This window comes from Theobroma umbraticum, unplaced genomic scaffold, assembly GCF_002168275.2.
Source record: "Theobroma umbraticum cultivar Fairchild unplaced genomic scaffold, ASM216827v3 scaffold_51.0, whole genome shotgun sequence".
Classification (NCBI taxonomy): Eukaryota; Viridiplantae; Streptophyta; class Magnoliopsida; order Malvales; family Malvaceae; genus Theobroma; species Theobroma umbraticum.
In genome coordinates, this window is record NW_018397260.1 from 4,720,408 (window position 1) to 4,741,707 (window position 21,300).

The 21,300-nt window shown below is 33.6% G+C and overlaps 3 protein-coding genes across 4 annotated transcripts in view; 1 reads left to right on the forward strand and 2 right to left on the reverse strand.

Annotated features, from left to right (window-relative positions):
* Positions 1-2,626: 2,626 nt before the first annotated feature.
* LOC110417199 (glucan endo-1,3-beta-glucosidase-like) lies at positions 2,627-3,821 on the reverse strand. The gene is made up of 2 exons (XM_021429431.1): positions 3,728-3,821; positions 2,627-3,600 (listed from the first exon to the last, which is right to left on the reverse strand). Exons 1-2 carry the CDS (start codon positions 3,795-3,797, stop codon positions 2,657-2,659), a joined length of 1,014 nt encoding a protein of 337 aa, XP_021285106.1. The 5' UTR covers positions 3,798-3,821; the 3' UTR covers positions 2,627-2,656.
* Positions 3,822-4,848: 1,027 nt separating this feature from the next.
* LOC110417307 (transmembrane 50A-like protein) lies at positions 4,849-8,361 on the reverse strand. Its single transcript, XM_021429576.2, has 4 exons — positions 7,997-8,361; positions 7,803-7,890; positions 5,387-5,539; positions 4,849-5,184 (listed from the first exon to the last, which is right to left on the reverse strand). The coding sequence occupies exons 1-4, from the start codon at positions 8,127-8,129 to the stop codon at positions 5,151-5,153; spliced, it is 408 nt and encodes a 135-aa protein (XP_021285251.1). The 5' UTR covers positions 8,130-8,361; the 3' UTR covers positions 4,849-5,150.
* Positions 8,362-12,625: 4,264 nt separating this feature from the next.
* The window catches only part of LOC110416218 (PHD finger family protein), a 12,421-nt gene continuing 3,746 nt past the window's right edge, over positions 12,626-21,300 (forward strand). For both annotated transcript variants that reach the window (XM_021428123.2, XM_021428125.2), the window contains exons 1-7: positions 12,626-14,307; positions 16,818-16,903; positions 17,022-17,411; positions 17,506-17,589; positions 17,716-18,099; positions 19,419-19,479; positions 21,088-21,232. In XM_021428123.2, coding sequence (XP_021283798.1) covers positions 12,975-14,307; positions 16,818-16,903; positions 17,022-17,411; positions 17,506-17,589; positions 17,716-18,099; positions 19,419-19,479; positions 21,088-21,232 — 2,483 coding nt within the window. In that variant the 5' untranslated portion in view covers positions 12,626-12,974. The remainder of the gene's footprint in view (positions 14,308-16,817; positions 16,904-17,021; positions 17,412-17,505; positions 17,590-17,715; positions 18,100-19,418; positions 19,480-21,087; positions 21,233-21,300) is intronic.

Sequence of the window (21,300 nt, forward strand, 5' to 3'; positions counted from 1 at the left end):
AAAAACGTAACATATATGGAATAAATTTGAGTCCCAAAAGAGGCCTCTATTATCAATAATATAAGCAATAACTAGGCGAAAAAAAAGAGAGGATAAAGCAGTCTAGCTAAATCCGTCAGATGTTGGTTGTTCTCAAGCAGAGGCACATGGAGAATATTCCTCTAAATCAAAGTCCTTTAAAAAAAAGTCCAAATTGCTCTTCTTCTACAGCTTTATTCTGATTCTCATCCAACATTTATTTAATGAATGTATCCATAAGTTGTTGTGACCTCCTTGGAGTCCTCTCCTCACCACATTAAATTAAAGGTTGGAATTATGTATCCTTGCGTTGTCCTCACTTGCATAAGGTTTCTTTCCAGCGCTTGGCCAACCGGTTCCTGCTATGGCAATTGAAACATGGCCTGCATTGATCTTCACCAATGCAGCATAACAAGCATCATGCAGGTTATAGATTCCAATGTCGCATACTCGAATGGAATGTGTTGAGGATCCGAGGGATAAGCAAAGTTAGGGTAGACGCTAAGCATGAGTGGTGCTCCTGTGCGTGACAGAGATGCTGCAACATCATTCATGGTAACCAAGGCTTCCTTGCTGATGGAGGGGTTGAAATCAGAAGGATTTTTGTTGGGACAAAGGTTGTGACCCTGGTGCTAACTGACGTTAGTGCAGTGTGCACGTTGTCCATGGCTCTGTAAACATAGGCTGAATCAGAACCGGGGATTACGTCATTACCTACCGAGACCCAACCAAATGAAACATCATCCGTGTAAAGGGTCGATATCAGATTGAACCCATTCATTAACTGCATATTGGCTTGGTTTCTAACACCAAGAGATTTGGATCTTTGACCCCCTCAATGCTTCAAGTACTTCAGGTATTGGCTCAGAGAGATTCACGATTCAATTCCACACCTCTGATAAAGTCCTACCACGTCTTTAGGAAATGGAAGATTCCTTTCCATTCCTCCCACGGTTAACACTAATATCATAGGCTCCAGCATAATTTGCCACCAACCATATAAATTTGCAGTAATATATATATTTAGATATAAATATAGGAAATTTCTTGAGCATCCGGTGGTGAACCAAATTTGCTATTTGCAGCTGTATGGTTTGTTTCACTATAAAGAATCAAATTTTTCTGGTCTGCGGAAACTAACATGCTCAAGGATGTGTTTTTATGCGTTAAAGGGATTGAAATGAAGTAGCAGAGTCTATAGTTCTAAATGCCATGAACAGATTTTTCATGCCTGAACAATTTCATACAGTTAAAAGATCCCAATTCCTGTTCTCTACTTACAAACAAAAATTCAGAGGAACCTAAAGATCCCCGTTCCAGTTTAGCTTATTGTGTTGTTGATTAAAAAGAGATGAAATCCAAATGGGATATTCAATTTGGACTGTAAAGGAGACCCTCAAATATCTTCTTTCAACCTATCTGACTTGGCCATCACCTCCAAAAATATTGCTTCTACCTTCAAACTAACGCTTTTTAAATCATCAGATAACTCATTGGCCTCTGGCCTTACAGCAAGTTCTTGGTAATACATAACTCATTAGCCTCAGATATCCCCTTGAAGACTTCGACATCTGGTATTTCAAATCATTACACTCAAAGACAGTGGCAGGCCGGCGGATTCAATATACTCCAAGGTCTGGTAATGAGATGGCAGACAACTTTGCCAACAGGGAGTTGATAGATTGAGCGACCTGCTGCGAATCTTCCCTCAGTAGCTGCTTTCCTCCCTTCTGTTCGTCTTAGGAGTTTATGTCAATTCTGGAACTTGGGCGGACATAGCGGAGAAGTAAGAAGTCGAAACAGGCTTGCAGGTTTTGTTTGTCTTTCTTACTTTTCTTGATGTGAAACGATCGTGTGAATAGCTTAGTGCATGATTACAGTGTCACTTGTCAACTTACAATTGTATAGATTTTGAGGCTGCAGGTTGTTGTGAATCCTGGTTTCTTCTTAAGTTCTGCTGTTGGCTACTTTTTGGTAAGCCATGCTAAGGCAGTAACTCGACTGCTCCCCTGCAGGTGAGTTCTGCCTTTCTTTTGTAATTTTAATGGATTTTTCCTTTTTTTTTTCTTTGGTGTGACGAAGAAACAACAAATCTGTTATTTACAAAAAACGAATTAATACAAAGCAGCGCCTAGAGCAAATTAAGTCTAAGAAAATGAATAGAACTGATAAACAGGCTGCATACATTTTAGGCTTTTTAGTTGGACATTTCAAGAGAGTAGGGATTTGAATGTTTGGCCTCCTCTCTTAATTTGGAATCTCATTTAATCCTGACACATGCTCCATGCATAAAGATAAAGCTCTTGTATAACGGACTGGCATTTCCTGGCTTGTGCTATGTATGGGTCATTCTACAACGGACGTATAATGATTTTCCGTTTAAATATGGAGTATATTAGTTTCCATTTTGTGGGAAAGGTTTGTTTGGATTTGTACTCCAGCGGAAAGTTCATTTTTGATGGGAGAAAATTAAGAAATTTTGTTCGGTTTCCATGGCGGAAACAATCCATAAAAGATGTTCATAAAAGAAGTTCCACCGTACCATTACAAAGATAGTTACTATATTATTTGGACTAATTTTACACTTTATCCCTTAAGGGAAAACCACATGAAGACTAAAGAGCCAATAGCACTGGAATCACCAAAATGGATAGACAGGTGCCATGTTGGGGAAGAAGAATCCGAAGTTCTGCTCGACTGCATTTTCCTTCAAGTTTTCATTGAACATCTCAAAGAAAAACGCATCCATGAGATATGACGGCCTTCTTGGAGTCCCATTCTGCAACACATGATTCATAAGGTTCTTGTTGTAAGTTTGAGCATTGGCCACGCTCGTGAAAGGTGGATTTCCCACCGACGGCCACCCAGTCTCGGCTACTGCAAGTTTTACACCAGCGAAGTTGATCTTTTCTAAGGCGGCGTTGAAAGCATCGCACATGGCATCAAAGAGATTGAAATATTGAAAGCTTCCATCGGTCACCACCGCTGAAGTGGAATTGAACAAGGCATATTCAGCGGAAATATGAATAGGGTCCGAGGAGTATGCAAAGTATGGGTACACATTGACCATGAGGGGTGCATTCTCTTGAGCCAGAATGCCAGCAATACTGGCTATGGTCCCTGTTATATCGCTTGCAAAAGCACCAGCAGAAGGAGGGAACGAGGCTCCCAGTGCAGTTGCAGCGAGTACAGTGGTGACGTTAATCCCGGTTAGCCCGACTGAGGAGAGTGCATATCTGATGTTGTTCATGGCTGCAGGAACATTTGCGCCCAATGGCCCTGGAATGACTTCGTTGCCGATGGTGATCCATTTGAACGAAACATCGTTCTTGTAAGGGACGATGTTCTTATTAACCCAGGCATTGGCTGCATCTTGACTCCCTGCAAAGCTCGCTATGTCCTCATTCCTTGGACCAATAGCGACGGATAGCCCTGAACCCCGTAACGCTTGAAGCACTTCTGGATAAGGCTCATAGATCCTGATATTGTCAATTTGACTTCTTTTGTAAAGGTTGATGACATCCGTCGGAGATGGAAGATTATTTCCGTTTAAACCATAGCAAACACCAATATTGCGGGCATCTGCAACATTATGGTATCTCAGTTAGCATCAAGGTCAAAGACAATAACATCATGCAAGTAAACATGAAATGGAATGAAGATATAGTTCCAATTTTGGATGTATAATCACAGAGAGAAAAGATTTTACCAGCGAGAGAAAGCAATTGAGTTAATAGCACCAGTGCTGAGACAAACAACTGAGCAAATTTTGGAGCCATCCCTTTCCTACTTGCTTTTACAAATTCAACTGGAAGCTTGAAATTTTGGAGCCATCCCTTTCCTACTTGCTTTTACAAATTCAACTGGAAGCTTGAAACAAATTTTTAGGCAATTGACAAAGGGATGTCAATTTAATTGGTGCTTTTTTCATGTGCACAAAGCCAGGTTTATATAGCCCTTAGGATTCCCCCTTTCTGGACAATAATAATGTCATGGCATTTATTTGGATCATGATTAAATGCTTTTTAATGCCTTCATGCATGTATTTCCCTGTTTCTTTCCTTTCCATGAGCATAACCTTCCTTAAGCAGTAAAACAGAAATTTCATATACCCTTCTATTGACCAAGTAATCTGAGAAGATGATCTGGGTTTCCATGTTACAAATTGATACAACGAATCCGTAGCAAAATGGTTTAATTCCACATTTAAAAATAAACTGGATAACTGGATAACCCTGTAATTATGTTTATGTACTAATGAGCCTGAATGTTTACAATTCTTGAGGAAATATACCCATGCATCAAGCTCAGATATTGGCTTCAATTTAAGTATCTTGGTTGGATAGGTTGTTTTCTGACTTGATTTGTGCTTAATTAGGAGAGGAGGGTTCATGTAAAATAAGTAGATAACTATGCAGGCGCACTGCATTATCCTTCCTTTTATCATTAAGCTGTAATTTGAGTTTCCTAACAAGTAAAAGCTTGGCTGTCATTCTTTTGCACCATAAAAGAAATTTTTTTTAACAAAAAGAAAGATTGGTTGTCATCCTCTACTAGAGTTAAATCTGCTGTTGATATCTTCTGCCCCAATTTGACTTTATTCAATTGTAGCAAAGCGAAACGCTTTCCACAGCTCAAATATTATCCCGGCTTCTCCAGATGTGCCTTCACAGGAAAGGGTAGTAGGTTGAGTTGAGAGCTGCAGCTTGGATTGGAATAACTAGGCTGATGGATTGAGATGTGGGAGAGGGTAGCTGAAGAGCAAAGTGTATTGTCCGACCCAACAAAAATGCCTGACATTGGCAAATGGAGAAAAGAGGAAGGTCAATGTGACCAAGACAATATAAATTTGATTTGCCCCTGAATAGAACTGGAACAAAAAAAGAAAAGACAGCATAAATGTTGTCAAGCGCAGGCGGTTGAAACTAGAGTTAACCACCGTCACAAATTTCAAAAGGCCAGGATGAATCATACTTTCATACTTGAGACAGTTGGTACATCACAAGATTTACGAAGGTAACAACTTTCTATCCCACTCATTTAAGCACAGATAATACATACACATATAACTGCCTCACTTGTGGTTCCAAGCTCCAAAGTCTAAACACCAGATGCAAGGCATCTGTCTTAATTTATTCTGAGTGACAAGTCCAATATATCAGCCCGCTGCAGTGGAAGATTCAAATTAACACAAAAATGAAATTAGAGAACATCTTAAGAAAAATTGGCAGTATACATACCAACAAGAGAGAGAGAGAGAGATATTCACCTTCAAATAGGAATAATTCTACAAAATTGAACTAACAAAGTCATGTAAAAACATGACATTGAATATGGTTGCAATTCTGAATTTTCGAAAAACATTTACCTGATTAAGACGAACACACACTGTAAGACACCTGCAGTTCCAGTCCACACCGAAGGACCAGATTTCACAAGCGAATCTTGTATCAACAGGCCCACAGAAGCAGCCAGTGAGACAAAGGATACAACATAAGCAAAGAAAAGCCAGAGCTTCAACCTATTGCAATGAAGGATTAGCATCCATTATCCAGAAGAAGAAATCAAAGGAGTAATTTAATTCTCATTAAACAGTTTGAGTTCAAATACACAACAGAACAGATACAAGGATAACCAGCTCATTACATTCCTAATAATTAGAAGTTTGCCATATAGATGATCTTAAATATCAGCAATTGACCCCAATTATCTGAAACCATGCAAGGACAAGATACAAGGCATGTGGCAAGAAAACAAGACAAAATGGAAATTAAAAGCTTAAGCACCATTAGTAATTTCCTATGGCTTTCATATAAAGCCAAATCCTTGTTTTGAACTCCAAATTTCAATCAGTGACTATGAAATTGTCATGCAACTGAAGCACATGTACAGGTCAGTTTAATTAAATATTACTAAACACAACAACGAACTGGATGAACCATGCTTAACAAATATTGATAGCCCATAAACCACTCCAATCCCAAATGATAGCATCAATACATGATGCAAATTTCTTTACATTTGCAATGAAAATTTTGATGTAATTAAGCAAGACCATTATTAAGCTATCTTTTGACTAAGCATTAACTTAGCTCAAAACTAGGGGAACCTGCATGAAAGTAGAAGAAGCGAAATGGCTTAAGGGCATTTCTTGTGTCTCTTAAGCAAATTCAGTAGTGACTCATACCGAATAAGCTAGCTCAGGCAATTGAGTAGCATGAATTATTAAGGGATAAGTTCGGGAAAATAAAACTAAAAATACATAAAAGAGAGTGTTTTTTCAATTCCCACTTAAAGAACCCAAGGTTCTCCTAGAATATCAAGAGCGCAAAGACTGCAGTGAAAACACAAAGCCAAAAATTAATAATTTAAGCCATAATGACACAGGATTAGCACCCCTTTTTCCTTTCTTTTTTTCGCTTCATCCAGTGCCTAAATTATACAATTAGAAATAAGCCTCTGTCATTCCTTTTCTCACCATAATCCAATGTCTATACTCAAGCTACAATAAATGGCCATGACAACATATGTGTTAGAATTGAGTTTGCTCTGGTGCAGGAAAAAACTAAAATGAATGACCAAAACAACTATAGGAAGTGTATCAAAACAAGTTTCAAAAAATCAACAAGACTGTTCAAATTTTGTATTATTTCTCCAAAAGCAATTGGAACATAAACTGCAGAAAACACTATCACTTAAATTATTTAATTATATCTGCTTTCTTATATTTTAACCCTTCAAAATAAAAGGAGAACTTGTAATTCAGCTCTTGAGTCTGTAATATTGGTTTTAATACTAGAATTTCCATTGGTAAACAGCATCTAAGTGTACAAGGTATATGATTTGTAAATGAATGATCATCACAACTACTTTCCACAGATGCACTAAAGCCTTAAGGTTGACTTCAGTGACAACACACACAAAAGGTGGATAAAAAATTGTAAACCAGCACTCTGCTCATCAAGTATAAATCCTCAAAACTTGGATGAGATTTCCTTGATTTTCAAAAGTCAGCTCCTCCAAATTTATGCCATACAGGCAGCGAAAAAGCTTCCAAGATCACAACATTATCATGCCATGCCTCAAACACAGTTGCATTACGAGAGAGAGAGAGAGAGAGAGAGAGATCAACATTAGGAGACTTTATAAATGGATTTTAAGGGACAGTTCCATATTAATAAACTCTACATGAGTATGAAGACCCTTCAGACAGATTACCACCTGAAATTAGGCATCCAAACTGTTCAAACTTTCACCCAAAAAATAGGCGCTGCACATGAAATAAATCTAATCTAGAACTGAATTTAAAGACATGCGTCTGTGCAAATATGCACCATCATACTCAATTAAAGTAACGAAAATCTAAACCACTTTGTGGTGAAATTTGTTATTCCAAAAGGATTAAATTAGTTGAGATGCAAGAACATTGACTCTGAAGCCCTAATGCTTATGGAATTCAGAGTTCAAAGTAAACCTCGATTCTACAGACAACATAAGACTTTCAATAACAATAACTTTATGCAATCAACTAACATGAACAACGCATCTCAATTTCACCTGAAAATATCTCAATCTACGGCATTACCACTGAGGAACAGCAAAACCCTAAGTAATTTACATAACTTTTCAATCATAAGCAAAATGATAAGAATTTTAGCACAATTCAGTAATAGTAAGCATAATCAAACAACACCGATAAGCAAATCAAACGTTATTCGATCCGGAAAAAAAATCAACTAAATAAGAGCAAGCAATTGAAAGAGAGAAACAAAGAATTAGCTAACCTCCACTCGCCTTCTTCATAAGGAGAGTAATCGATATCTTCTTTTCTAACACAATTGAACATCAAAGCCGCAATAGATGCAAATATTCCTAAAAAAAAAAGGAATAATCAGCCATATAAACATCGATAACAGAAAAAAAAACTTACAATTAAACAAAGAAGCAGAGTATGGAAAATAGAGGAATTGTCTTGTACCAGGTAAATAGTGGAGGAAAGAGACAGCAACGGAACTACAAACGACGGCGTCGACCCAAAACCACCAGCCGGCACCGAACACGGCGCCCGCGACCCCGGGCCCGAAGATCGCCCACAGCTCCCCTAAATCCATTCGATTATTTTTTGTGTAATTAATTAACTAATTATTGAGGATGAATTAACGATTCGATTCTTTTCTTTATCTTAAGCCCTCTCTTCTCTTTTTATTTTTTTTTATTTGAAGAATAGTTTAAGCCTTCTTTTAGTACAGCCTATTGTGAAGTGTTATTTTCCGCTGTTTCTTTCTCTCTCTCTTACTACCTTCCTCCCGAATCCTCCCTACGTCCGCTTTCCTCTTTTCATCTGTTTTTTTCTGCTTTATTTTGTTAGGTCTTTTTCATTTTTTAACTATTAGTTTTCAGTTTTTACATTTCACTGGTGTCATTTATTTTTCAGGAAAGTTTTTTTTGGCTGCATCCTCGCGTTGGTGTTTTTATTTTCATTTTCTAGAATCTTTGTTGTTTCCCGCATAATTTTTATTTTCTTTTAATAATAATGAATGAATATCTTGCATGATGTCAATATGATCTTTTTTTTCTTTCATTTATTTTCACTATGAATAAAGATTTTTAAAAAACATAATTTTTAAATATTTTAAACAATTTTAAATAATTTTTATTATATTTAATTATATTTTTATTTTAAATTAAATAAATTTTATAAATATTAATTAATTATTATTATTAATTAAAATATTATTTATTATTTTATATTATATTATGTTATTGTAATATACTAATATGTTGTAATCAATTTTAATATAATTATTTTTTATTTTTTATATCAATATCATATTAGTATCATGTAAATATAGAATAACAAATTATAATTTTGATTAATTATAATTAATTAACAATAAATTTTAAAAATTTATTTAATTTAAAATAAAATTAAATAAATGCTCAACCTTGAGATCTATCACTAATTTTGAAACCATATTTTGATCTCTTTTTAGAATAATCCTTTCATTTGATGTGTGGTTTTATAATTTTTTTAAAAAAATTTGACATATTTGTGGATAGCTTTTAATCTTAATACTTAGAGCTTTGGCCTAACTTATTTTTAACTTAAAAACTATTATTAAGTTCTTATGAAAAATAATAACTTTTAGAATTAAGCTAAAATTATTTGATAAACTGTTTAACAAAATAAATTATATAAACTTTAATTTAAGTTAAAATTACCATAAAAAATATTTATACCATCTTTAATCACCTAATAAGTCATAATGTAATGCATCAAGTTTATATATAAATTTAGATGTTAAAAAAAAATCAATAAAGAAATAAAACAATTCTCAAACTTGTATAGTAACAATAGTATTAAATTTTTGTTGATCTAACAAGTAATCGAACCATGATGCTTCAATTCTTAAAAAAAAAAATGATGTATTTAACATTAACATCTCGTGAAAAAAGAGAGAAAATCCTTAAATAGTATCTGAATGTAGTTTTAAAATTTATATTTTTTTCTTAATTTTTGTAAAAACTAAAAAATTTTATATTTTGATATAATGTGTTGGGTCTTTTTTTTTTCTAAATGCAATTTTAAATTTTAAATTTTTTTTCTCTTAATCTTTGTAAAAACAAAAAATTTTAAATTTTAATATTTTGTTATTGAGTCTTTTGCTGAAAAATGATAATTTACAAAAAGAAGGAGAAGAGAGGAAGATTGATTGAAATAGGGATATTTTTAAAAAAATTAATATATTTTAAAAACAAGAAAAAAGAAAGTTCTTCCCTGGAGCTTTTCTTTAAGTTATTTTTAAAAAAAAATTATTCTTAAAAAAACTATTTTTTTAAGTGTTCATCAAAAAATCATGTTTGATCTGGTTTTTATTTTTAAAAAGTAAATAAATTGAAAAAAAGTCAGGCCAAATAGACACTTAATCTATTCTAAACGATAATAATGATTTTAAATTAATGACCCCTATCTATATATAAAATAAATTAAATATTTATAAACTGTAAATTTTGAATATATAAAAATGGTATCTTTTTTAAAGATATTAATTATTAAGCCAAAAAATTATTTAAAATATTTATATCTAATACAAATAATAAATGAATAAATAAAAAGAAAAGTTACGAACAACACTAAATAATAGGTTAAAACTTTCAAAGTTATAAAATTTAACACTAAATAAATTATAATGTGAATCAAAATTTGAATATATGATTTTTTTGTAATATTTAATATTTATGAATTTGGTACACTATTTGATTTAAATTTACATTTATAATAATAAAATATTATTATTTTAATTAGCATAATATTGAAAAAAATCTTTGAATTATTCAATAAAATTCACAAGTAAGTACTTATTGTTTTATTGTATTCAATAAAGCTATTGTATTTTTATTTTAAACTAAATACTTTTTTATAATTAATTGTTAACTAGTTATTATTATTGAAAATATCACTTATTATTTTTATTCAAATACTACTGATGTGGAGGGTGGAAAATGTAATGGGACATTGTCATTATGTCATACTATAATCCATTATGTCATGTCTGTATATTATGTAACATAAAATAACAAGTAACATGTTAATTAAGTTAAACATTAGCCATAAAAGATTATTTAGTTTAAAATCAAAATACGAAAAGTTTGATTGAATATAATAAAAAAGTAATGACTTATTTAAAATTTTCTAAATAATTTAGAGGTTTTTTATACATTATGCATTTTAATTCTTATTTTTTGAAAGATTATTAGTCTATTAAAGTGAGAATTCATTGATTCAATCTTAAAATTTCACAAACTAAATTGAATAAATCAATTGAACTCTTAGTTAATACATGATGGTTCTATCTAAATAGTAAGATTCGAATCTTTTTCTTCTAATTATAAAAAACTAAAAATAAACTTTTATAAAAAAAAATTGAATTGATTGAACATATCTTAAAACAAAAAAAATCAACTTAAATTCGATAGGTTTTACTAATTTTTAGCATTTATATTATATAAAATATTAATTGTATTAATTAATTTTATATTATATATAATGTATTTAAATTATATATTATTAATGATTATTTTTTTTGGGTTCAATTGTAGATTTTATATATTGAAAGTCGATCAAAACAAGTAAATAGACTAAACCAAACAATCAAATATAATTGCATAGAATTAACCAAGTTAAATAGATTTCGATTGATTTACTTGATTATAATCAATTTTACTCATTTTTAGAGTTGACTGACTAGATTATAAGTTTTGTCTCGTAACAATTCCATGAAGATATGGATAGATATGTAGTCTAAGATTTTTAAGATTGAGTTTACTTAAATAGTTTGTAGTTTGGAATTTAAAATATTTTAATTATTATTTTTAAAAGATTATCAGATCTAGAGTCTAGCATTTAGTCAATTCAATCATTAAATTTTTCTAATACTAAATTAACTATATTAATCAAATTCTTATAAAAAATAACCAAATTGATCGAATCATATTTAAAAAGAAAAAAATCTTAAATTCAAAAATTTTACTATTTTATAAAATTTATATTATTTAAATTATTAATTAATTATACATAATGTATATAAAATCTATATTATTAATGATTATGTTTTAGTAGTTCAATTCTAAAATTTTATATACTAAAAATCGATCAAAATAAATTTAAATAATCAATTAAAATTGCATGAAATTAACCAAATTTAGTCGATTTCAATTGATAGATTGGAATCCTTTAATACTAATTTTTAGAGTTGATCGACTGGTTGCAAGTTTGGTATTAGAACAATATGGATAGATATGTAGTCTAAAATTTTAATTTCAGAACCAAGCACTTGCTCACCAAACTAAAAGGACTTTTGTACTATTTGTTTAAAAATTTTTGAAGCCAAAAATTTCAATTACCATAATTATATGATATTTTTACATTTTTTAAATCTATTTATAAAACTATAAAATTTTATGTGATTATTATTTGGACTACTATTTAATTGTTTGAACCACATTATTTGAAGAAATATTTGATGAAGCACTCAAGCATTTGATTCAATAATAAATAAATAAATTATTTTTTCAAAGAATTTGATTCAAAATTCTTATTTTTTAGATAGAAAATTAATAAATTATGAAAGATTATATTATGAGTAGAATTAATGTATAAAATATATTCTTTTTACAGTTGGCGTAATTTACTACAAGCAAGAATATTTTATTACAAGGGATAAAATTTATTATTAAATAAAAAATAGAAAATAAATAATAGTAGCAGAGGATTTTATTGGTTTTATGTAAAACGCAATTCATGATTACGTGCTAAACATGTATGTGATTTTAATTTGGAGAGCAGAGGATTTAGGAAGGCAAGCGAAAAAAAACACATCAGCACTGACACTAATAAAACGGAAAAACAGAGGCTCAAATAATCAGGAGCGGAGGTGGTTGCATCTGATCCTTTTAAACCAATATCCATACGCCACGTGCTGAAATCCCCGCAACCACACGAATACACAGGTATTGCTTCACCACATCCTATCCAAACCCCAATTGAGAAAAAACAAAATAAGAAGTAAATATCACTCCTAAAACGAACCGTCCTCGCTGCCTGCAAAAAACGCGAATCTTTCTCTCTCTTATTATTTCTCTCTCTTATTATTTCTCTCTCATCAGTCTCTTTCTCTCTCTTCGAAGTCCCCCTCCCCAGGAAAAAAAAAAAAACGCAACAACCCAAAAGAGAACAACGCACACTTAAAAACGGATCCGAAACCAGAAAAAATAACTGAAAACCCTAACCCTAGCCGCGAGCTTATCCTCTTGCTCTTCCCTTCTATGGCTATTCATTTTTCTTTTATTTCTTTTTGAAAAGACTTATAGTGGAACTTGATTTTTAGGGTTAGGGTTTTGTGTTTACGAGGGGCGGAGATAGGATAGGATTAGGATTAGGGTTCGACTGTTATGGAATGCGAAGGGGGAGGTGGTGGTGGTGGTTTTTGTTGTCGGTGGTGACGGAAGCCCTATGCCACCGGCAGAAGAAGATGATGGGTAGGGGTGCGGACGGAGGTTGCGGCACCGAGGAGAGGCCTTGCCGCCCAATTTCTAGGGTTCCGGGTCGGAGTCCGGTGACCCAACCTAAAAATACCGAGAAGCAAATTTCCAGCGACGTTGGTGTTGATTTCTTTTCGCAGGCACGGAAAGCGCTTTGCGAACGTTCCCCTTTTGATGTCCCTGTAGATGGCTCTGTTTCCGGGTCGAGTGTGCCAACGCTGCCCAGTGGACTGGCTAGTTTGTTGAAGCAGACTGATGGTAGGAAGAGGCATAAGAAGTCGCATTCGGGAGCGGATAAGAAGTCTTCGAGACAGGGGGAAAAGGCGCGAGGCGGGAGCGTTTGGGTTGAAACGGAAGAGTATTTTAGGGACTTGGCATTGCTGGATATTGATGCTTTGTTTGGAATTACTTCGTTTAGTTTTTTAGCTGCTAGGAAGAAGTGTTTTGTGATTCCTTACGTTGGAAATGAGCCGAGGGAGAATTTAAAATTGGATGCTGACATGGATGAGAAGGCGAATGTGAGTAGTGGAGAGAATTTGCATGTTAGGAATGAAAATGGTGATGTCCATAAAGAAGACGGGAAGGAGATGGTCAAGGAGGAGGATGGGCAGTTAATGGAAATTGATAGCGTGGTAACTCAAGCTCAGTTTCCAGCGAAGGAAGAAAAAGTATGTTCTGTTTCAGACTCATCTAGTGGTTTAGAGTGGCTTTTAGGTTCTAGGAGTAGGTTACTATTAACTTCAGAGCGGCCTTCAAAGAAGCGGAAGCTTCTGGGAGAGGATGCTGGCTTGGAGAAAGTATTAATTGCGTGTCCATGTGATGGGAATTCATCTTTATGTCACTTCTGTTGCACGGGTGATACCAGAAAAGCATCAAACAGATTGATTGTTTGCAGTTCCTGTAAGGTTGCTGTTCATCAAAAGTGCTATGGTGTGCAAAATGATGTAGATAGTTCTTGGTTGTGTGCTTGGTGTAAGCGCAAAAATGATGAAAATGATATGGTGAAGCCTTGTGTACTTTGTCCGAAGCAGGGTGGTGCTTTAAAGCCCATCCTAAAGAGTGATGAAAATGGTGGGTCTGTGGAGTTTGCTCACTTGTTTTGTTCGCACTGGATGCCTGAGGTTTATATAGAAGACTTGACAAAGATGGAACCAATTACTAATGTGGGAGGAATAAAGGACACCAGAAAGAAATTAGTCTGTAATGTATGCAAAGTGAAGTATGGTGCATGTGTTCGGTGTAGTCATGGTATGTTTGTTGCTACTTTTTCCTATACCATTCTGCATCTCTTTTTTGGTTGGTGCACAAGGAGAGCATACTTTATTCAAATCTTTGGCTACTTTTTACATCCGTTAGACTACAGATGTGCAACTGCAAAATGTGTTATTTGAAGTGCTTCCTATGAAGAAATAATTCCTATATTTTTGTTGTGTAATTAGTAGTAACTTCAAAAAATTCAAATAAAAGAAGGGAATTGCTTGGATATGCTATCACTGCAGTTGATGCTTCTTGTTGTTAGAAATCTTTTTGTTTAACTTCATTTTCTGTTAATACAAATAAGTGCCACCTGCTCCTTTTATGTTTTTGTTAGCTGAAATTGTTGTTGGAAGTGTGAAACACAGTGAGTTGGATGATTCAAATTACAAAGCTCTAAAACAATTTTGCCCTTTTTGGCCAGTGTGAATGATCATTTTGCTGCCTTTTGTGCTATAAGAGCGTTATATCTTTTTCATGCGCCGGTGACTTTGTTCCCTTCCATATATTGATATAGTAGTTTGTTTAACAGTTTTAGAATATGTTTCCTCTTTTGATGTTATCTTAGCATATGCATGCTGAATCTGGTAGAGAGAAGCTATACTTATCTATAACAATTACTTGCATTTTTATTGTTGGTAATATGTAATGTATAATCACTGGCAGTTGTGGAAAATAAACTTACAGTACTTCAGGAATAAGATTAAACGTGAGGGTAGATGTTTAATTACCAAGATGTAATGTTTTGTTTACAAGCAACAAACATGGTCATTTAGGGCCTAGTGGTATGTGTGATTTGTATGATAATTGTGATATTTAAAATTTCAGCTGTCAGCTTTTTATGGTTGTTGGTAGCTTTTAGGTGTATGGTTGGTTTCCATCCATGTACAGAAGTACCAAAGTTTGATTATGGGTAATTGTTTGTGGATTTCTGTTTATTTGTAGAAAGTTTGCTGTCCATTTTCTTTTTCGAACAGGAGGTAACAGTTAAGCAACCTATACAATTTCAGGGTTTGTTCTTGTAATAATAATAATGTGAACATATCTATTTTTTTGATAAATTACTTGGAAGGGAGCTTGTAAAAGTAAGATGCTTGATGCGAAATATTTCATCAACTTCCTTGATTATCAACCTCCATTATCAATATGTAACTTTTCCTCTCTCTCCCTAAAAAAATTGCTTGGTCTAAGAATTTTCTGAGATTATTATTCAAATGGAAGTAAGGTAGCTTGACATTCCCTCGTTGTCAACAAACCTTTATAGAAGAGTTCCTCTTCTGGTAATATTACTATCTTTGACAAACAGGTTTGTTCGAGAGCGTATTTTCAAATTATAGCAGTACAGGTGTTTTAAAATTTGAATTTGTGCCCTTTGTGTTTGAACATTTCATGCATAAAATATTTATTGTAGAAACTGGAGAGGGCAGTTATGAACACTTCATACAGAAAAATAAACTGTAGGAACATCTCATGCTGGCAATTTTTATTGTGATTTTTTGATACAAAAGTGAGATATGGGTTTGCAATACCGTTATGGAGAAGTCCTTAAGAGAATCCTGGGTGATTACCCTTCCCTTCTGATAATGACTTGCTTGGTCCGTGTATAGGCGTGTTACTAGGATGTTGCAGTTTATCAAAGTTTGAATACGTAATGGAAGTTATCATGAAAATATTTTAACATACTTCATACCTTAAAGTTTATATCGTTGGGTTTTCTTTAGTATAATCAGTCTTCGGGATAAAAATTTTTGCATTAGAGATGGGCTGGTACCGTATTCATTGACCTAAAGCATTGTTGTCCTTTGTTGAAGATCATTTGGTTTGTTTGGCTTCTTGCCTCTTGACAAACTTCTTCCTTTAGAGCTACTTTTCTGTTTTTAAGCAAAACTATTATCAGGAATAGGAGGAAAAGTTTAAGGGTAGTTCAGTAGTATAGTATTCCCTCATTCTGATTGGAGTCCAATCGGTCGAAAATGATACTTTTTAGTTTCAAAAGGACTCCAGTGAGTTCACAAGTTTATTTTCCTTTTCGTAGAACTGCCATCCGATTCTTCCTCTCAACAAACCTTTCATAAGCAACTCTGCTGATGCTTTCAAGGTTGCAATGTGTCTATACATCATCATGTGTTTTGTAATGTGAAACTGGTGGTTGATTAGATGGTATAAATGCCTCTTGTCTCCATAATATAATTTTTCTTTAATATTTTGATGTTAATAATATATGTATCCCATAGCACAGTTAGTAGTTTATCAAAGAATTCAATTTTGAGACTAGTCTAAAATTGATCTTGAAGTAAATGATCACCAAGGTTCCTCTTCCATGATCTTGTCACTGATGCAAATTTTGAGCAAGTTTTGTTAACTTAATTAGTGTGCTCATTCAATGCATAAATATCTGTTGTCTTGACATGTTTTGTTTTTTGTTGTTTATTAATTTTCTTGACATTCTGAACATGTCTATAATGCTTCCACTTTAATGGATGTTTATATGGGTGTTTTTCCAGGAACTTGCAGAACCTCATTCCATCCTATATGTGCGCGAGAAGCCAGGCACAGAATGGAAGTTTGGGGAAGATATGGGTGTGATAATGTAAGTCTCTTAATTTCTTTCCGTTAATGGAGTTCTTTTGTTGTTATTATCTACTAGCAGTGACTGTGGATGTTATCTTGATATCATATATGCTCAGTTCTTTTTAATGTTTCTACAGATTGAGTTACGGGCTTTTTGCTCTAAGCATTCAGATATCCATGATAACAGCAGTTCCCCACAACTTGGAGAACTTTGTGCAGCTGGCAGTGACTCTTCGTTCACCGACCAACCTTCCCCAACATCAATAGATAATTCTCAAATGTTAAAGATTGGCCTAAACAATGGAGATAAAATTGCAGTGCACATAGAAGCTCCAGATGATAACTCTGATAAATCTGGTGATGGTGAATTACAAGAGATAGGCTTGCCTGATACCAGATCAAATACCAGAGCTGCATCAGAATTTGGTGATGCACAGCAGCTTGTTGATGTGGGGTTGTTGGAGAGGAGCAATGGTGATGATGTTAACCCATCTGACTCCCTTAACTTTGCACTGATTTTGAAGAAGGTATCCATCCAGTGATTAAGGGATTGATAATATTTTCTCAATGTTTCTAAGGCTCCAGATTGTTATATTGTCTTACAACCTGCAAATTATGCAGCTAATTGACCGAGGCAAAGTCAATGTAAAAGATGTAGCGTTGGAGATTGGACTCTCACCTGATTCTCTGAGTGCTACGTTAGATGTAATACCTGCGATCATGTGCTTCCTAATCTGGCAATTGCTTTCTGAAGTAGTTTTTTTTTGTCAGTTTGTGCTTTTGTCTTTTTTTGTTTCTCTTTAATGTTACTTTTGGTCTTACTTTTTTCAGGAGGATAGCTTGGCACCTGACTTGCGATGCAAAATAGTGAAATGGCTTAGAAATCATGCTTATATGGGCTCTTCTCAAAACAATTTAAAAGTTAAGATAAAATCTTTGATTTCATCCAAGGATGAGGCTGGAGCAATGGATAGTTCTGATGATATACTGATATCAGAGTCTGATATAACAGATCCTGTTGCTGTTAAGTCAGTACCCCCTCGGAGAAGAACCAAAAGTAATGTAAGGATTTTGAGGGATAACAAAGTAATATGCTCATCTGATGAAATTATTAATGATAATGGGGTAGTGATGGATGAAGTTAAGGTTGATGGACTTGCTAATGAAAAAAGAAATGATTCAAGTAAAGCATTCATTCTTGATGCCTCTGGAAAGGTAAAATATCAATCCTTTATGATTTGCTTGGAAGGTTTTTTGGCAAGTTAACTTCTAAAATATTTTAGTTGATCATTCTGTTAAATTTATGTCTTTGAAATTGTGTTAATATGTTCTGTTTACTTCTCTTTCCTAATAATTGTTGGATGGATTAACTAATGATTGGTATCTAGACATCATTTCTCTTACCGGTACAGGTTTGCTTGCTGATTAGTAGCTTTCAAGTGATTTTAAGTTTGGTCATTTTTGAGGCACTGCTTCTTTTGTGCCGATTTTTATAGGTTTATGCTTCCATCAGCCAATAATACCTTTTGTGTATTTTAATGCTGTGTCCCTTGTCTTTGGATGGGGTGAGGGGGGTTAGATGTGGTTGCTCAATGGATTCTATATTTTTGGTTTCAGTTGTCTTGTTTCTTGTTTTAGGTTCTCTTGTTCTACACAAGGGCCCTCTTCTTTCTAATGTTTTGATTTAGAATCTGCTTAGCATGTATGTAAGATCATATCTCCCCAACGAAATACATCCTAATTGTGTATGTCATTGTATGCCATGAACATTGTAGGTGTAATGTTTATTATGGCTCTGGAATGTTCGTTTCTTGAAGTTGCTTTTGGGCAGATACCTTCCTGGCCACAAATGTATTTTGCCCTCCATAATTGTTTTTGTCCACCAATTCTCACATGGGTAAACGTTGTGAAGAGAGTTGATCTGCCATGCCACTCATTAAGTTCTATAAACTTAAGTGAAGTATTTCTTTTGTGATGTATAAACCTGTTATTTTTAATCTATGATATTAATATTAATATTAATATTAAATAGCAAATTAAAGAGGATAGTTTGGAGAAGGTTGTATTTATGTTTGCTTTATTTTCAGTTGAATATGATGTTCAGATTTTCTTTGTCTTGATCTGTGAATGGTCATAACTTGTTTGGCGTTATTTTAAGATGTATTTATAACATTCACAATGAAGAAAATACCTTTTAATGAACCAAGAAGTGAACTTGAACTTGAAATGTGTAAGACAGTACTTAAGTGCTTTAATTTCTTTGCGATCTCTGCTTTTACAATGAGTAATTTTTGAGTGTCTGAATAACTTTTCATGTCTCACCTTTCAAAAAAAAAAAAAACTTTTCATGTTTCAAGATTCAAGAGAAGAAACTGCTTTGCAAAAAGTTTGCTTCTGTGCCTTTATTTAGTCATTTGTTTTCATTTGTATATTCTATATAGGTTTTACTTTATTATTTTGATGCCTTTACATTATTTAGTTCCTCTTTTTCTTTTTGTTTTCTTGTCCTGAAGTGATTTTTTTCATCTATGTAGAATTCAACCAAGAGTGATGGTTCCCTGGACTCGTCAAAGAGGCATTTACCCACATATGCAGGTAAATTTTGTTGAAGTATTTTTTTTTTGTATAATACCCTTTTCGTTGGTCAAGTCTATTTTTGATGTGGTTCACTTTTTTGTGGGTTTAGTAAATGCAGCCTTTGTTGTTTCTAGCACTGTTAGTTTTATATTTTCATTCTTCTAATATATGCACTTGCTTTTGTTCTTTCCCTCAATTTTCATGGCACTAGGTCTTTTCGTTGAAAATTAAATGGAAGTTTGTTGGAACTGTATTCTGGTTGTTGCATGTACAAGATTCTAACATGCATATATGAGAAAGTAACAATGTCATATTTCTGAAGTAAAATAATTGTCTTGAAGAGGTATTCAAGCTTTATTGTACTGAATCTCCCATTTGAAGAGGGAGCAAGGTTGTTCCTTGCTAGGCTTCCTGACTATATTCTTATTTCATTGCGATGTGTTTTGCTTATACCTTTTAGGAAATGAAGGCTTAGCTTTGGTGTCCTTTCTTATCATATTCAATGTAATGATTTGCACTTTAGTGAACTCTGTCCTGTAATCTTGCTTTGTTGTTTGTAGAAGTTTTCCCGCACATAGTGAAGTATTAGTTGAAGAAACATGCAAGTTTTTGATTTGCAAGAAATATTTGTAGGAAAAATGGTTAATTTTTGTTTTTCCCTTTTGGTTCTTTTGCTGCTGAAATGCATGATGAGTTATAAGGGGGATGGTTTGCTGTGTCAAGCAGTTTATAGTGGCCCAAAGTTCTTCTTTTTTTACTTCTTTTGTCAATCAAAGAGGGTCTGCACAGTTCTGATTATATGTTGAAGTTTAAGCAATATCTATACTTCTTTCCTGCATATGTTGCCCAAGGCTATTCACATGAAGTTTTTCTTTTTAGACTTATCTGGTTTCAAAGCTAGTTCTTCAATGTGCTTTTTGCAGAGTTGTTTCAGGTCTTGATTGCACTTGGGACCTTTGAGTTTCAGATGGATTAGATATGTTAAATGGCTTTGGATTCTACTGTGGGTGCCATGCTACATTATTTAACAGATGGCTCCCACCAATATTTCTTTTCCATAATTTGGTTTGAGCTGATTGTAACACAGTTGTCTTCTTATGGCAAGAACAAAGTAACCATTGTTAGTATTGGCATGCCATGCATGCATCATGTAGAATCAATTTATATGCCGAGGATGGGAAATTAGTGAGCCATTTGATATCAAGTGTTAGGGCTAGAGTCTGAGGATACTTGTGCAGCCCTAATTGTCAGTTAAAAGTGTCATATGGGCATCAGTTTGGAAGGGTAAATTACAAAAAGTCCCTGACAGGATTGCATTATTACAATATTCCTCAAAAGTTTTGTAAGACATGCACTTCCATAATTCATGTTAAAAGTATACATTTTTCTCCTGATATTAGTATAGGAAGTTAAATTTACTTCAAATGACATCCGAATCAATCACAGTATGGTATATTAAATGAACTTGAATTGGCATCTTGTTTTTTATTTGCGCTGGAGTTTCTGTTATCATATTGTCCTTTCTTCTGTTTTCTTTTCGTGGAGTTAGTTCATGAAGTAATTTATTTCTCTATTATGATTCCAATGTGTGTTATGTCGATAACTGGATATTGTATGGTTGGACAGGAAATTCAGTTGATCCTTTAAATGACAGCTTCTCTGAAAGGAGTCAATCAGAGAGGGCAACCACTCCTGACAAGAATACTGCAGCAAATTCAGATCAAGCAAATTCCATTTGCCCACCTGTGAATCCAATTATCCCTGATCTCATGTAAGCTTTGCATAAAGTACACTTCTTTATTTGTTAAAGCTATAGCTATCTTTCTTTCTTTTTTTTTT

What these genes read in the sequence shown, in the direction of transcription:
- LOC110417307 (XM_021429576.2), bottom strand. Translation starts at nt 8,129, where the DNA reads ATGGATTTAGGGGAGCTGTGGGCGATCTTCGGGCCCGGGGTCGCGGGC. An exon ending in TTTCCTCCACTATTTACCTG is followed by an intron (nt 7,891 to 7,996) that starts GTACAAGACAAT and finishes TTTTTTTTTTAG; the next exon opens with GAATATTTGCATCTATTGCG. An exon ending in TGTGTGTTCGTCTTAATCAG is followed by an intron (nt 5,185 to 5,386) that starts GTAAATGTTTTT and finishes CTTCCACTGCAG; the next exon opens with CGGGCTGATATATTGGACTT.
- LOC110417199 (XM_021429431.1), bottom strand. Translation starts at nt 3,797, where the DNA reads ATGGCTCCAAAATTTGCTCAGTTGTTTGTCTCAGCACTGGTGCTATTA. An exon ending in TCAATTGCTTTCTCTCGCTG is followed by an intron (nt 3,601 to 3,727) that starts GTAAAATCTTTT and finishes ATAATGTTGCAG; the next exon opens with ATGCCCGCAATATTGGTGTT.